Source organism: Myotis brandtii, unplaced genomic scaffold (assembly GCF_000412655.1).
Source record: "Myotis brandtii unplaced genomic scaffold, ASM41265v1 scaffold39, whole genome shotgun sequence".
NCBI classification, from domain to species: Eukaryota; Metazoa; Chordata; class Mammalia; order Chiroptera; family Vespertilionidae; genus Myotis; species Myotis brandtii.
The window spans coordinates 2,265,143-2,281,542 of record NW_005364953.1 but is presented as its reverse complement, the minus strand read 5'-3'; the positions used below and the strand labels follow the sequence as shown (position 1 = coordinate 2,281,542).

Here is a 16,400-nt window from a genome sequence, read left to right as displayed (position 1 = left end):
AAGAAGTGGAAAATTGGGTCTCTGAATGGTTTGCCTCAAAACAAGAAAAGTTCTATAGGGATGGTATTCACAAATTACCTGAAAGATGGGGGAAATGTGTAGCTAGCGATGGACATTACTTTGAATAAATCACTTTTGATGTTTCTCTTGAAACTATTGTGTTTTCTTTGATTACAAAATCCGCCATTAGTAGCAGATATACCTAGTGTTTTTAAAAAATCTGTGAAATTTGCTTTTGAGAGGAATGGTTAATTTAGTTTATATACACTTACTGGCATTCTGTGAAGTCACTGAAAATGAAAATAATTTTAGAGGCTTTGGATAGCATGATAAAATGCTTTTAAAAGTGGGGGGATATCAGAATACGAAATGATGAGCACTGTAAATGCAAATATGTAAAATATATAGACATATAGAAAAAGATTGGAAGGAAATTATCAAGCAGTAATTATGTTATAGTAGTGGAGCCAACATTAACTTTTTCCTACTCTTTTAGTATTGTGTTTTTGTGAAAATAAAAGGAAAAAATATGCTAAAGCATTAGAAGTATACTTTTTCTTATTGTTGATGTTTATGATAAATCTGAAAAGTAGGAAATATATAGGTCTTCCTCAGAGATTCTGCTTTTCTTACACTCTGTGTACTTACATTCTTTCTTTTATGGTCAACAGATTTCCAGCAAGTTCTCTATGAATTATCATACCATGTCATTAAAGGGAACCTAAAGCATGAACAGGCATCTAATGTTTTTAATGACATTAGTGTAAGTATGTATATGCTTTTTAATGTAATAATTGTTGCCTATTTCTTTTGCATTTGATACAAACATCTTTGAAGTGTATAATTTGCATTTCAAAAATGAAATGCTTTAAGGTAATGTTGGTAAGTCATTGTTGCTAGACAAATAAAGATATTTTAATCTTTTTGTCTGGTTGTGAGTAAAGCAAAAAATGTTATGTAAGATGGGAGGGCAAACACACACACACACACACACACACACACACACACACACACAAAACCCGGCATTGTAATGAAATCAAGATATAGTTTATTTAAATGGGTACTATAAAAAATAATTTGACCAGGAATATTTTTCTCCCAATATAGCATATCAAAGCATTTTCTTTTGTTTGTGGTTATGTTTAGAAATTATATTTTTAAATTGAGAATTTAATTATTTTAAATTGAGGCTGCATAGCTCTAATGTTCACTTGATGCCAATTTTCATGTGTTTACTGGTTTTAGAATACGTTAACTAGATTTTTTCCTAATCTTTATGTGATTATTCTGTTTTACTCTTTTTTAAAAATATGTTTTTATTGATTTCAGAGAGAGGAAGGGAGAGGGAGAGAGAGATAGAAACATCAATAATGAGAGAGAATCATTGATCTGCTGCCTCCTGCACCCCTCTCCCCCCAACTGGGGATTGAGCCTGCAACCTGGGCATGTGCCTTTGACTGGAATCGAACCCAGGACCCTTCAGTCTGCAGGCTGACGCTTTATCCACTTAGCCAAACCAGCCAGGGCTGTAAATTATTCTTTATTTCAGTTAGTGTGTGCTTAATTTCTGACTGGTCCTTTTTCATGTCTTTGACATTCTTACTAGGATCCTTGAAATTCTCACTAAGTCCCTTAAGGTCTCATGAAAATCTTTGAGTAACCTTATAACCATGGTTTTTTTTTTAATCTATTTTATTGATTTATTACAGAGAGGAAGGGAGAGAGATAGAGAGCTAGAAACATCAATGAGAGAGAAACATCGATCAGCTGCCTCCTGCACATCTACTGGGGATGTGCCCGCAACCCAGGTACATGCCCTTGACCGGAATCGAACCCGGGACCTTTCAGTCTGCAGGCCGACGCTCTATCCACTGAGCCAAATTGGTTTCGGCTAACCATGGTTTTGAACTCTGTATCTAGTAGTTTGCTTGCTTCTATTTCTTTCATTTGTGACATGTTTTTTTGTCTCTGCATTTTTGTTGATTCCCTGTTTGTTTCTGTGTATAGGTGGAGTTGTTATGTCTCCTGGAATTGATAGAGTGGCCTTGTGTATTAGGTGTCCTGTAAGGCCCAGTGGCTCAGCCTCCCCAGTCACCTGGGCTGGGCATTCTAGGTGTACCTCTGTGTGCACAGTCTTGTAGTTGAGCCTTTATTGCTGTTGGTGTCACTGGGAGGAATTGATCTCTAGGCCAATTGGCTGTGAGGACCAGCTGTGACTACAGTGGGAGAGCTGCTATATAGGAAACACCTTGTGGAGCAGGATTTGCTTCAGTGGGGCTTTGGTGCTCACTGAATCTGCCCCTTGAGTGTGTCTCTTGTGGATGTGTGGATTTGTAATCTATTATGATCTGAAACTGTTCACTGGGTGCACTGGCTCTGGCGCCTCCAGGGAGGTGCAAAGTCAGCCACTGGCTGGGGCCACCTGGCAGGAGCTACAGAGAGATCTACAGATGGCTGCTATTTGTATTACGCTTGAAAGTGCCCAGACGAGGCCCAGCTGTGAAGCAAGGCAGGCTGGTGCTATTGCTGGGTCTTGGGCCTTTTATTGATAGGTATGGGGCATGCTGACACCAGCTGCAGTTTGAGAGATTTTAGCGAAGTCTGAAGTCTGAGCTAGGAAAGGCCATTCATATGGAAAAGCTGCTGCAAAGAGCTTGGGTGGGACTGCAAATTGGATGGGGCGGGATCTCAGGGAATCACCAAGGTGGAGCAAACAGTGTTATCCAGGCTGATGAAGAGTCAGATATGGCCTCTGTCAGTCAGCTCTATGATAGGGGAGATTCCAGCACAAGAACAATGATCCCTGCTAGCACTCTTGTCTGGGAGAAAGCCACCCCGAGTTCCTGCCCCGATGCCAGACAATCCAGTTCCTCCAGATATGTGTCTGGGTCCCCAAAAGCCACCCAATGCTGGAGCTTGGAGGTATCGAGGCCGAGTAAGTTTGTGTGCTGGCCTTTTAAAAGGAACAGTTGGGTCTCCAGCAGCCTCAGTGTCACTTAGCTATCATCCCTACTGCTTTTTACTGCCTGTAGTTAGGGGGACTTTTCTTCCCAGCTCTGGAACCCTGGGCTGAGGGTCTGGTGTGGGGCTGGGCCCCTTTGCTCCTCGTAGGCAGCCTCTGCCGAGACAATCTCCAGATTTAAAAAACGGCACACCTGGGTGCCAGCCCAGCCCGTTCCATGCCTCTGCCCCTCCTACCAGTCTCAATGTGCTTTCTTCTTCTCTAGTTGTAGGACTTCCATTCAGCCAGCTTTCAGGCAGTTCTGAATGATGGTTGTTCAGTATTGTAGATGTAATTTTGATGCGGTTGTGGGAGGTGGCATTTACCTATGCCACCATCTTGGTTCTCCCCGGGGATAGTCTTAAAGAACTTCTATGTTTAGCTGTTGTGATCTCCCCCTGTCATATTGATATGTATTTGAGCAGTAGGGCTTTAATGAGTTTTTCTTTTATCCCTAAACTGTCTTTATCTGATAATAGCATCATTAGCTATGTTGGAGTAGTCTCTTTCTCTCTCTCTCTTTTTTTTGGAATTTATTGGGGTGACACTGGTTAATAAAATTACACAGGTTTCAGGTGCACAACTCTATAACACTGTATAGTTTGTTTACCACCTTAAGTCAAGTTAGAATAGTCTGTTTCTTAACTAATATTTCATCTTTGAAAACTCTTTTCTTGCTCTGTATTTCTGGTTTTCAGATAGCTCGAGTACTTTCATTTAAGTAGACATAGCCAAAGTTCATAGCCCTTAAGAAAGTTGAGACTAAATTCTGGTCTGCAATTAAGTTTATTTCATTCTGTAAATTGGGCATCAATGTAGGGTTTAGTGTGGTTATGGAAACTGAGCCTAATACTTTATTGAAAATGAATAGTCCAAGAGAATTTAATGTGTGTTTGGTTCTTACCTTCCCCTTTCCTTTGAGACTTTAGTGATTTTATATATATACAAGTAGCCCATCACGTGATATCGCACGCAGTAGGCTGCTCGCTGCTTCTGCTGGAGCCAGCGGGAACCACAGTGCACCACCGGGAGCTGCGCTGCTTCCACGGGAGCTGTGCGGCTTCTGCAGGGGGCGGAAGTGAGCTGCTGGCGTCCATGGGAGCTGGGAGCCACGGAGGCTGTGGACTGGCCCCCCTGTCAGTGTCTGTGTGCGCTCCGGCTCCCGGGGGCCGGCCCGAGCCAAGGTACAGTGGCTCACTGGCCCCCTGTTTCTGCTCCAGGCCTCACCTGCGCTCACAACCTCCTCCTGTCCTGTCATGACCCGTTATGGCGTCCTGGCCTAATTTTCCATATTTCTTCTTTATATATATATATATACTAGAAGCCCAGTGCACGAAATTCGTGCATGGGGTGGGGGGTGTCCCTCAGCCTGGCCTGCACCCTCTCCAACCTGAGACGCCTTGGGGGATGTCCGACTGCCGGTAGTCGGGCATCCCTCTCACAATCTGGGACTTCTGGCTCCTAACTCTTTGCCTGCCTGCCACCCTGATTGCCCCCTAAACGCTCCCCTGCCGGCCTGATTTTGCCCCCAACTGCCCTCCCCTGCCAGCCTGATCGCCCCCAACTGCCCTCCCATGCTGGCCCAATTGCCCTCAACAGCCCTCCCCTGCCAGCCTGATCGCTCCCACCTGCCGGCCTGGTTGCCCCCAACTGCCCTCCCCTGACGATCTGGTCACCCCCAACTGCCCTACCCTGCTGGCCTGATCTCGCCCACAACTGCCCTCCCCTGCCAGCCATGTTATAGTGGGCATCTTGTGGTGGACATCTTGTGATGACATCATGTGAGGTTGTCGCATGAGGGCATCGTGCAAGGGTGTGATGCCACCTAGGCTTTTATTATATAGGATGGATACTTCTGCAGCTGGATTATCTTTGTCATGGCTTCCTCATAGTCTTATTCTCACTATCCCATATCTTAGCCACAGAAACATATCTTGCAAATCTCTTACAGATGTCAGTTTGTTCTTTAGAATGAAATTTCTTTCCTTTAGTCTCTGAAAATAGGTTAATTTTAGGGTTGCTATCATGCCAGCAAACTAATTGCAATAGTTGAACTGTGATCCTTATTAATGGAAAATGGCTCTAAAATTGGGCATGGGATCGGGAAGTGCTGAAGTTTTCATGCAGAAACGAATGGAGAATTTTGGGTCATTTTCTCCAAATGCTACAGGCATCAGTGCACAAGGAAAATAAAGATGGGGTTTTGGTAATTATTTTCATCTTCAGAGAATCTTGAGTTATTGAACAATAGCTTGTAATTGTTTTTGTATTTTTTAGATTTCTGTTACCACTATGATTTTTGCATATATCAGTGTTGCTTAGGCACAAGCACAGCATTTAAAGTTTTGGTTTAAAAATGTACCATGTTAACAGTCTTGCTTTAGGTAGGTGTGAGGTACTCCAGATTCCAGTGGTTTCTAACATGAAACTTCATTGGAAAAATGTTACTTGTTTGTGCTCTTTAATATTTCCTAAGGTGCTTATTTAGGTTTCTGTGTTGTTTTTTTTAAAATCAGGTATTTCATGGTAGACATTTAACCATGTTTTCCCATTATTGTCTCCCATTTTTTATTTCTCTATATTATGAAACTTGAAGAATATTTTTGTCAACATAGTGGTGTTGAGGTTTTGTTAGTTTTTAAGTTTTATTGCTGAAGAGTGTTAGCCTGAAGCCATAATACTTGCTGGTGTGTTATTGTAGTATTTACTACGAATACTTATATTTTTAAAATTAGGAATTTCGTGAGGATTTGCCTTCCATTCTTGCTGATGTATTCTGCATACTAGGTAGGTATTAATCCTTTATTTTACCTGTAAAGTGCTGTTTGGTAAATTAATGTACTGTGTTAAATTGTTTCCTTTCAACCTGAGGATTTTACCAATGTATAAATGTTTCTTAAGATCTAGACTATATTGGTTTTTTTTTTTTACTTTATAAAGAGTATAATATTCTAAGTCAAATGTAAGTATAATCACTATTTATAAACTAAGTTTATAATTCAAATAGTTTGAGTTTCCCAGATTGTATCTTTATATAAAATTGAGCTAAATTAAGTCATTTAAAATAAATAAGCCAAGTTTTCTGAAGCTGTTAGTCTGAGTTATTCCAATTTAGTATAATTAATCTTATGCCATACATGTCAGAATCTCAAACTTAGGATACTCAAGAGATACTTACTTTGCTTTTGTACTCTTGATTACTCTTAATTTTAGAAAGAGCAATAAAAGCCAAAATAATCAAAATTCGTTTTGTTTTGAGGATGAGGAACCAGCTTTGGAAATAGCACCTTCTCTATTTGTTCAGATAAATAAGAATTCATGCAATATAAAAAAGGAATATTTCTTTTTTTTTCAAATTATAAGAGAAAGTATATTTAGAAAGTTACAGAGGTAGTACAAGTGAGCCAGTTGGGCTGCGAAGGCTCAGGAAACAAGTTACAGAAGCAAAAGACTGCTTGGAGCTTAGGAGAGGGAAAGGCTAAGAGAACGTACCTGGAGGCAAGAAGAAGGCACAGGGCACAGGTGTGCTCGCCAATAAGGATTTTCTTTTACAAAAGGTAGTATCTCTTCATAGGAAGTATGGATTTAAAAAATAATGTGTGTTACAAATTTATTTCTTTAATTTTAGATCTGAGTTAAAATAACTGAGCAGTTTTCCCCATCAGTCTTAGGCTTTCTGTAACTTTGATCCAATAGCAAACGTTGCCAGATATTATAATACTCAGTTTAAAATAAGACTTAACCTTTCTGAAATCTGAAGAATATATAATGAGGGGCTGTGACCTGTACAAGACAACAGTGAATATGAATGCTCTTTAGCTACATGCATCCATATGAATAAATATAAAATAATAATATTGACCAAAATAAGCAACTTACAGAATATTATAAAAAAGCATAATTCCATTTACATAAAAGAGAAAAGGGGCAAATCCAGAGAAGACTGCACATAGTTTAGACACATATGCATGTGAATTGGCAAATTGGCCCCTTAGAGGGCAAGGAGAAATTGAAGAGGCCAACCGCTCAAGATTAGTAGGTAGCAGGTTTAATAAGTAAGGGAACTTACCTACAAAGCTTGTCTCCTAGGGCTGCAAGACTAGTAGGTCTCCACACCTGCCTGCCAGAATCTTTAAGTTTATGTAGAGGCCCTAATGGGGTTCAGTCACGTTTACTGTGTACTGTCAGTCTCAACAACATGTTGCTCTCTTAAGGCTACCTCCTTGGAAAATGTCCTCCACTATGGGAACAGTGGGGAGAACAACAACAACAAAAAGTCTTAAAAGAGTTTGTCAAACTGGAATGAGTTATTTTAGCTCATTAATTCCTGGAATTAGATAGGTTAGTTAAATGTCTTACTGAGAGTCTGGAATTTGATCTTAACAAATGTAAATGCCTGGTGCTTGATCCTTTCGGATGTTTAAGATTTCATAACAGCAATAATGCAGAAACTGGTGAAAATGTATGAACTCTGTGAGAAATGAAAAGCGCAGACCATTGATAGGGTGACCATATGTCCCAGTCTTGTTTTGTTTTCCTTGGCATAATTATGAGTAGTGCCTTTTTTCAATCTTAAAACTGTCCTGGTTTATACCAACAACAAAAGACCTTTTTAAACTTCATTTTCAAAACAGGCACTATGGATATGACTTTATGTTACAAACATTACTTTGTTACAAACAAATTTCAATTTAAAAATTGCTTTTACTGTAAATTTGTAAGACTGAAAACGATTATAGATAACATTTCATGGAAGCTGTTATTTTTTGATAGTGTCAGGAGTATATTTTATGTCTATCTCTGAGTATTCATCAATTATCAGCTTAGTAAGTCTAAATAATTTTTTTTGATTTATTTTATTGGGATATATTTCCCTTCATAGGTATTTAGTAATATGAATTATTCTTACAAGTCATTGCTTTTTACTAGTAACGTGAATTCATGAAGATGATGTTTGGTTGCTCTTGGGAAATTTCTTTTAGCCTATCCAGCCCATTATTACAAGCAAGATTTAGGACAGCAAAGTTGGAAAGAGAATTTCCCTCACCTGCCCCCTCACTCACGTACCCCCACCCTTGGCAGAAAAAATGATCCAAGGGTGACCCCAGATCAAGGTAGGGCAATAGGAGTAAGAACATGAGCTTCTCTAATACTAAAAATGATGACGACGATGATGATGATGGTGATGAAAATAGTAATAATGTAGGTGCCATTTTTTGGAAAACCTATGTTCTAGTCATTGTGTTAAACATTTAATTTCATCTTAATCCTCACAGCAACTTGTGTATGGTAGTTGTAGAGATCACAAAATTGAAGCTCAGAGAAATGATTTTACTTTTTTTTTAAGGCCATGCAGCCTGTAAGGCAGGGTTTGGACCTGGATCTTTTTAGTTCTAGAGCCCATGATCTTTTTACTACATCATGTTGTCTTTCTAATATTTTAACAGTTATACCACAAATGAGTGCAAATGAAGAGGGACCGTAAGACCAGATAACTTAACTGGTTAAGATATCAATTTTATTAAAAAAAAACCCAAACAACAATCATGTAAGGGTGAAGGGATCTGAGACCTCTATTAACCTGAAAAGGGGGGGCGGGGTCTGATGTAACTTGACGTGCTGACCTTGGGTCAGTGGTTGGTAATATTGGGACCTAGAGTTGGAAAAGGCTGAGTGAGGGCTTTTTAGTAAAACCATAGGGGAGATTAAAGTGATAGCACAAGAGGGAGGGAGGGAGAGAGAAAGAGAGAGAGAGAGAGAAGAGAGATCAGCTAAGAAATTTACTGATGTCCTATTAAGTATTTCCTAACATGGTTAGAACGCAGAGTGGTGTCTTAATCAGGTCAGATGGCTAAGAGGAGGGAGAGCAGAATTCATTTGAAGAAGAACCTGCTACCCAGGTGCTCTATCTTAGGAACCTTGGGAATAGATCTTAGGGACTTAAGGGCCTTGGATGGTAGGTACATCCATGTTGGTTAAAATAATAGGCCCAGGTTAGTCCTGACCTCGCACAGTCAGTATCCTTGAAGTTATAGGCTGAGGAGGGACCATAAGACCAGATAACAGGGAGACAACTAGAAGCTCCTGGAAGGGGCGGGGGGGGGGAAGATGAGCGAGATACCCATGGATTAAAAGTCTTATTGAGAGGTTGAGATTGTACTGCAGTTTACATTGCATAAATTACACCTGAAATTCCTTTAATACACTTGAGTTGACTGTGTGCTTATCTAAAGTGGCCAAAATATTGGGAATGGCACTGTCCAGGAAGGGAAAATGGAGAAGGGCCAGGAAAATGTAGATATCTTTGATGATATATCCTCTTCTCTCTTCATTCTTAGTGATAGCAATAGAAAGTAAACTGAAGCAAGCAGTGGTAGGACATCTGTTTGGGAAGACCCTAGAACCCTTAGAGGACACTTCTTATTATATTACTAAAATTTGTGACTCTATAGCACATTCTAAATTATGAGTTGACTTTAAAAATAGGAGAATAGTATGCAGTCAGTGAAAGCAATGATCCTGAGATCAGCCTTGTAATCTTGCCAATCCTGGTTGAAATTTTTGATGCTTGGCATTTAGAGCTAATTATTTTATTTCCTCTATACTTCAGACCAGAAAATTGTTTGAAAGAAATTTTCTGAATAATTTACTGAAACTCATGGAGATCACAGTTTTTATAAATATTTCAGAAGGAAGAAAACAAAATCTTGAATAAATTTTTGTTTGCTAAATAGACTTGTAATTCAAAGATGTTAAAAATATATTTTAATACTCTCTTTTTATAGAGTTGGTGGCAAGGTAGCTTGGTTAGAACATGGTACATGCTACCAAGGTAGCCAAGGTCAAAGATTTGATCTTCATGAGGAATAGGTTCTTTAGTATAAGAAGAAATCTTTGTTGTCACCCAGTTCAGCTTTCACCCAAGGAAGGAATCTTTACTTTAGCATCTCTAATGTGGTCACTTAAACTTGGCTTAAACATTTTGGATCTTTTATGTTAAATAAAATATATTATTAAAAAACTTAATATTTCCATTTCTGAAAACAGTATTTTTAAAATATATTTTTGTTGATAGAATTACAGATATCTCCCATTTCCCTCCCTTCACACCCCACCTCCCAGCCCCTCCCCACCTCCCAGGCCTTCACTACCCTATTGCCCGTGTCCATGGGAAAACAGTATTTTTTTTGAAACTGTTTCTTCCAGTGCCATAGAACATAGCTCATTTTATGAATATGCCATTGATCACAGGATCAGTCTCCAGTATCAGGAGAAATTAATGCTAAGCATTCATATGCATATATGAAGGGCAGCTCATACTTAACATAGTTAAAATTTTTTTTTCTAAATTCAGAATGAGATATTTTAAAATAAGCTAGTTTTAAAGAAAATAAGTATATTATTATAGTTTTGGAGAGAGTCTAGAAAAATCAGTTAAATTTTCATCTTTTTTTCTCCTCATCATTGTAGATATTGAGACAAATTGTTTAGAAGAAAAAAGCAAGAGAGACTATTTTACACAATTGGTATTAGCGTGTTTGGTAAGTTTTAAAAAAATACATTCCCTTTCTAAATTTTACATTGAACAATTATAATCACAGTTAATCATGTTAATGGAGAAGGATATTGACATTCAGTTGATTATAAGGTATGATTTGGGTTTTGAAATGGAATGCTTTGTAAAATTAGACATGCTAATTATGTCTATGAAATCGGCATGCTACCATATCACTTAAACCATTCCTGACCTAATAGGTTTCTAACTGAGTAAAAAGGTAAGCATCTTGCAAGTGAGAAGAAATGATGTGGACATCTTTTAAACAAACAATTTTTCATAAACTCTTTATTAGGCAAGGAGAAAAAGAATGGAGGTAATTTAAAAACAATAGATTCAAGAACTTGTTATAATCATTGTCTATGAAACGATTTTATGTTCATTAATTTAGAACCAGGGAGAAATGCCATTACTCAGACCTAGAAGAATGTCTTTGCTTTTTCTGTATTAGAATTATTTGACCTAAACAGTAGAAATCAAAGAAGGCTTAAGTGCTGTATTGTCTTAAAGAAAATGCAGTTGACAGACTCAGTAGGCTGTAAATACCATGCATAGACTTTCTTAGCAAGTTTTTAAAAAAAGCTATGTTGTATTTTTCAATATTTGGAGAGTCATCATTTTTGTTGAAGTTTTTAATTTTGTTATAAATTATAAGCTGATATCTAATGTGATATTTTCATTAATTATTTTGGGTGTATTTAAGATTGTGAATGCACAGTTGGAATGCTGAATAATAAATGGCCTTTAATATTTTCAAATACAGTATTTAGTTTCAGACACAGTTCTAAAGGAACGCTTGGATCCAGAAACATTGGAATCATTAGGGCTTATCAAACAATCACAGCAATTCAATCAAAAGTCAGTTAAAATCAAGACAAAACTCTTGTAAGTACATGCATTTTTATGTTGTACATCAAGTACCTGAGTATGTGTTTTAGTTCTCATTTTGAATACTAGAAGTTTCTTTTTTTAATTAAATTTATAGAGTGACATTAGTTAATAGGATCATATAAGTTTCAAGTGTATATCTCTTTTTTTAAAAGTTTAAACGTGAAGTTAAGATTTTATTGTGAATTAAAGGGAAATAATACACCCTTGGGCACCAAGAAGGTGGGGTGGGCAGGAACAGTGGTTCTCAACCTGTGGGTCGCGACCCCTTTGGAGGTTGAACGACCCTTTCACAGGGGTCGCCTAAGACCATCCTGCATATCAGATATTTACATTACGATTCACAACAGTAGCAAAATTACAGTTATGAAGTAGCAACGAAAATAATTTTATGGTTGGGGTCACAACATGAGGAACTGTATTTAAAGGGCCAGAAGGTTGAGAACCACTGCTCTAGAAGCACTGCCTCAAGTGTATATTTCTATGGTACATGATCTGTATATTGTATTGTGTGCCCTCCACCCAAAGTCAAATCATCTTCTGTCACCAACTTTCTAAAGGCAGTTTAAAGATTTTATTTTGTTGCTCTTAGCATGTGTCTTGTGTTTCTTTCTTTTTTAAAAATTTTCTTTATTGATTAAGGTATTACATGTGTCCTTGTTTCTTTCTTTTAAAAGTAGCCCATGAGTCAGCAGTGAACATTATCATGTGAAACCAATGTTAATATTTTTTCATATTAAAAGTTAAAATAACATTCAGTGCTTTCATTATTACCAATAGAATACAGCTATGTCTATACTCTAGGACTCAGGGGTTCTCAAACTACGGCCTGCGGGCCACATGCAAATACAAATATTGTATTTGTTCCCGTTTTTTTTTTTACTTCAAAATAAGATATGTGCAGTGTGCATAGGAATTTGTTCATAGTTTTTTTTTAAACTATAGTCCGGCCCTCCAACGGTCTGAGGGACAGTGAACTGGCCCCCTGTTTAAAAAGTTTGAGGACCCCTGCCTAGGTATATTCTTAGTCAGTGATGGAAATAGTGCTATGTTATTGTTCCTTGGGATTAGCCATATCTTTTCCTTGTGTTACTGGTTTCACCTGTGTAATTAACATTGGGGTGTCTCTTATGAACAGCTGTAATTTTCTATCCTAAAAGATAAAGAGGTAAACTTTCAACAGCTATTCTTATGATATCTATATCTCTATCTCTATCTCTATCTCTATCTCTATCTCTATATATTAGAGATAAGAAAATTCAATAACAGTACATTACTTTTATTCAAGCTTGTTAATTGAAATTAATTTTATCTCCTTTATAATGTTTATGTAATTTCAGTTATAAGCAGCAAAAATTCAATTTGTTAAGAGAAGAGAATGAAGGCTATGCCAAGCTGATTGCTGAATTGGGGCAAGACTTATCGGGAAATATTACTAGTGATTTAATCTTAGAAAATATCAAATCTTTAATAGGTAAGACATATATCTATATATAGTATGTGTTACTAACATAAGGTTTTTATTTTTGTTAATCCTCACCCACGGTGTGTGTGTGTGTGTGTGTGTGTGGGGGGGTGGGTAAGGGGAGAAACATCGATGTGAGAGACATTGACTGGTTGCCTCCCGCCCCATACTGGGGCTGGGGATCGAACCTGCAACCGAGGTATGTACCCTTGACCGGAAATTCAACTCGAGACCCTTCAGTGTGTGGGCCAATGCTCTAACTACTGAGCAACACCGGCCAGGGCAAGATAGTTTTTTTTAGCTGTGCAGAATATCCATAAAGAAGAAATGAGTGGCCCTGACCGGTTTGGCTCGGTGGATGGAGCGTCGGCCTGCGGATTCAGGGGTCCCGGGTTCGATTCCGGTCAAGGGCATGTGCCTTGGTTTCGGGCGCATCCCCAGTGGGGAGTGTGCAGGAGGCAGCTAATCGATGTTTCTCACTCTCTATCCCTCTCCCTTCCTCTCTGTAAAAAATAAATAAAATATATTAAAAAAAAAAAAGAAATGAGTGTATTCTCTATAGGCTTTTTAAAATTAAGAAATGAAAGAAGTGTCCAGCTTGTACTTTAATATTTTTATCAGTAATAATTAAATTTGGGATGATATTTATGAGAAATCTTTTTTGTCACTGTTACCTGTGGTGTTTGTATTAGTTTCTGCTCTCTCTAGTATTTCTATTTTTAATTGTAAGTATTTTTTAATAATCTTAAAGGGGGCAGATAATAAGTAAGCTAATGTGAAACTACAATAAAATCTTTGGTGTGAACTCCTAAAACTTGAAAATGTTTAGTTTTTTTGAACTTGATTTAAAAATATCTTTACCAGGGACATTGATATGCACCTTATTTTATATTTACAACAGTCTATTAAAGTAAGTGTAGCAGATGCTGTAAAAGTGTAACAGATAGGAAAGTGTTATTCTCCCTATCTTTTAAATAGAATTTACTTTTTAAATTTGCATTGAACATTTGGAGGAAATAGTTGGCTTCTATAGAAAGAGCAATGAATGGTAGAAAAATAGGGTAATACTGATTTTTCAAGAATGGAAAAAATTTTTGCTATTATGTTTTAGGTGTTACACTGTTTTAGGTAAGATTTTGCAACACTTAGATGTCTTAGGTTTTGAGACCTCTCAGAGAAGTTATATTCCCTGCTTCACCGGTTATATTTTAGGGGGTGCTTATTCTCAATTTCTCAGTTCTTTCTTTGTTTTTGAAATTTATGTATGACTAAGAGAGAGGAGGTATCCCAATCCTTATCCCCTTCCTCTAATGCTGTGTGTAGGGACCCAGTTTTGGCTTTTGGTGATCAACAGGTATGGAAGGTAAGGAGCTTCTGGTTTAAATTTACCCTTTTCTTTGAAGTAAGTCTAGTTCTGGCAGCTGATTGACTCTCTTTGCTACTTCTTCCTGATGTCAATTTAACAGCAGGACTAGCCACCCCATAGGTAAGACTTGCTTACCTGTGGCAGTGACCCATTTAAAAAAATCCTGTAGTTTCCTTTTTATTCTTTCCAGGGTAGGCTCTACATTTTTCCCTGAAGCATTTTGATCTAGCTTGAGATGCTTGTCAGTGTTGCTTTGCTATAGCTTCGTCTATCCTTGTATCCTGCCATGTACTTTCTTAAGATGGTATTCCCACATAAAAATTCTGTCCTGTGTAAGCTCCTCAGTTGTTTTTGTTTTATCTGCCTGTTCATTGACATCTCTTGTCTGTCCTTGTTTCTTTTATGTTTTGTCCTGTGAATTAAAACCTTTTTAGTCCTTTGTTGTTTTGGAAGTATTTTAAGGAGCGATTTTTTTGAATGTGTGCTTTTATCTAAATGGGAAAATGTACACTCCTTTCTTTTTTTGAACTTTTTGCCCTTATAGAAAATGGCTTATGTTACTGTCTCTAAAGAACAATGTGGCAATCACAACTGCAAGCCCACGACACACATGGATATTCCATGAGTATAAACATGTTTCTTGGTTAAACCTCTATTCTAGTCCATTAAGTGTATTGTGAAGCACACTAGTCCAGAAGCACTCAGATGTTGCCTCATCAAGTAGCCGTTGTTGGACACCCCTCTCAACACTCCCTATCACTCACTATTTTTCTTCTGAGCACTTAGCACTGTATAAAATGCAATGTATTTTATTCCTTACTCCCACTGGAATGTAAGTTCCGTGAGGACAACTAATTTTGTTTTGTTTAGTACCTCTAACCTCAGTGCCTGGTATATGGATGCTGAATAAGTACTTGTTGAAAAATGAATGAATCTTTCTTCCTTTCTGTTAGAATTTATAGTGATTCTTAGCCTCTTTTCCTTCACATGGAGGATTTTAGAAAGTTCATCTTCCTGGCTCAGTGTTTGTTTCTGTTTGGCTATCTGACTCCCTCATCTCCCCCTTTGTATAAGAAAGAAATTTTTCATTGACATGAACATTGAGGTTAAGAATTCTAATTCCAATGAGCATTAGAATTTATTGAATTCCTCCTCAATGCAGATTCCATGCAGGCCTTGTCTCATCTGGCCAGAGCAGATCACTGACACAGCATTCTATTTTTCATGGCATTTTTTAATGTTTCCCCTTGTTTATTCCCATTGTTTTCTCTTTAGGAACAATTTAGACAGATAACACCTCGTACAAATCTATCTCAGGTGTGATCTCTTTCACCAGCCATTGGCAGAACGGATATCTAGTTTGGGAGGTATGCATTTTAGTTACATTTACATTTCAGGCTACTTGGTTGACACAGGATAAATTCTTATATCATCCTATAATTAGAAGACATTCTCCCTAAATGATTCTGGTGCAGCAAAATGTTTATATCCTAAATATAAAAAAATGTTTATACCCTGTCAGATAGATCATCTGGGGCTATTTACTACATGAACAAACAAGGAACCATTATGAGTCTTCACGGTGGTGGTGATCTCAAGTTTGACATTAAATTTGAAAAACTTGTTAAGTAGGAATTGGTAGTGATTAGTTTAGGGTCTTGAGCTGCCAAGTCATAGACCCCACACAAATGATCCCTGCATCAAGATGGCAAAATGCATCTTTCAGAAATTAGAGGAGAGGATGTTAGATATGGTGTCCTTTGATCGATGAACTAAACTTATAAGCACTCTATTCTTCTGAATGCCTTTCAAAAAAAGCAATAGCTAGGTGTTCTTTTCTTCTAAATTAGTGCTCAGCAAAATTTTTTTCTAAAGGGTAAGCAAATATTTTGTTTTGTTTTGTAGGCCATGTGGTTTTTTTTGTTGCAGTTACACAACTCTGCCATTGTAGTATGAAAGCAGCCATAGGCATTATGTAAATAAATGAGTGTGTGTGTGTTCTAGGAAAACTTTATTTACAAAAGCCTAATGGATTTGACCCAGTATGCTGATCCTGCTTTAAATCAAAAGTGCTGGTTAAAAATTAGTTATGGAGCTAGTTTACTTGAGTTAAGTTTAGGAGTGT

General features: G+C 37.7%; 1 protein-coding gene across 1 annotated transcript in view; it reads left to right on the top strand.

Moving 5' to 3' along the window:
- Positions 1-16,400, top strand: part of THOC2 (THO complex 2) — a 121,626-nt gene that overhangs the window by 27,524 nt on the left and 77,702 nt on the right. The window contains 5 exon segments of the mRNA XM_014544948.1: positions 672-763; positions 5,737-5,788; positions 10,472-10,542; positions 11,320-11,441; positions 12,785-12,918. Coding sequence (XP_014400434.1) covers positions 672-763; positions 5,737-5,788; positions 10,472-10,542; positions 11,320-11,441; positions 12,785-12,918 — 471 coding nt within the window.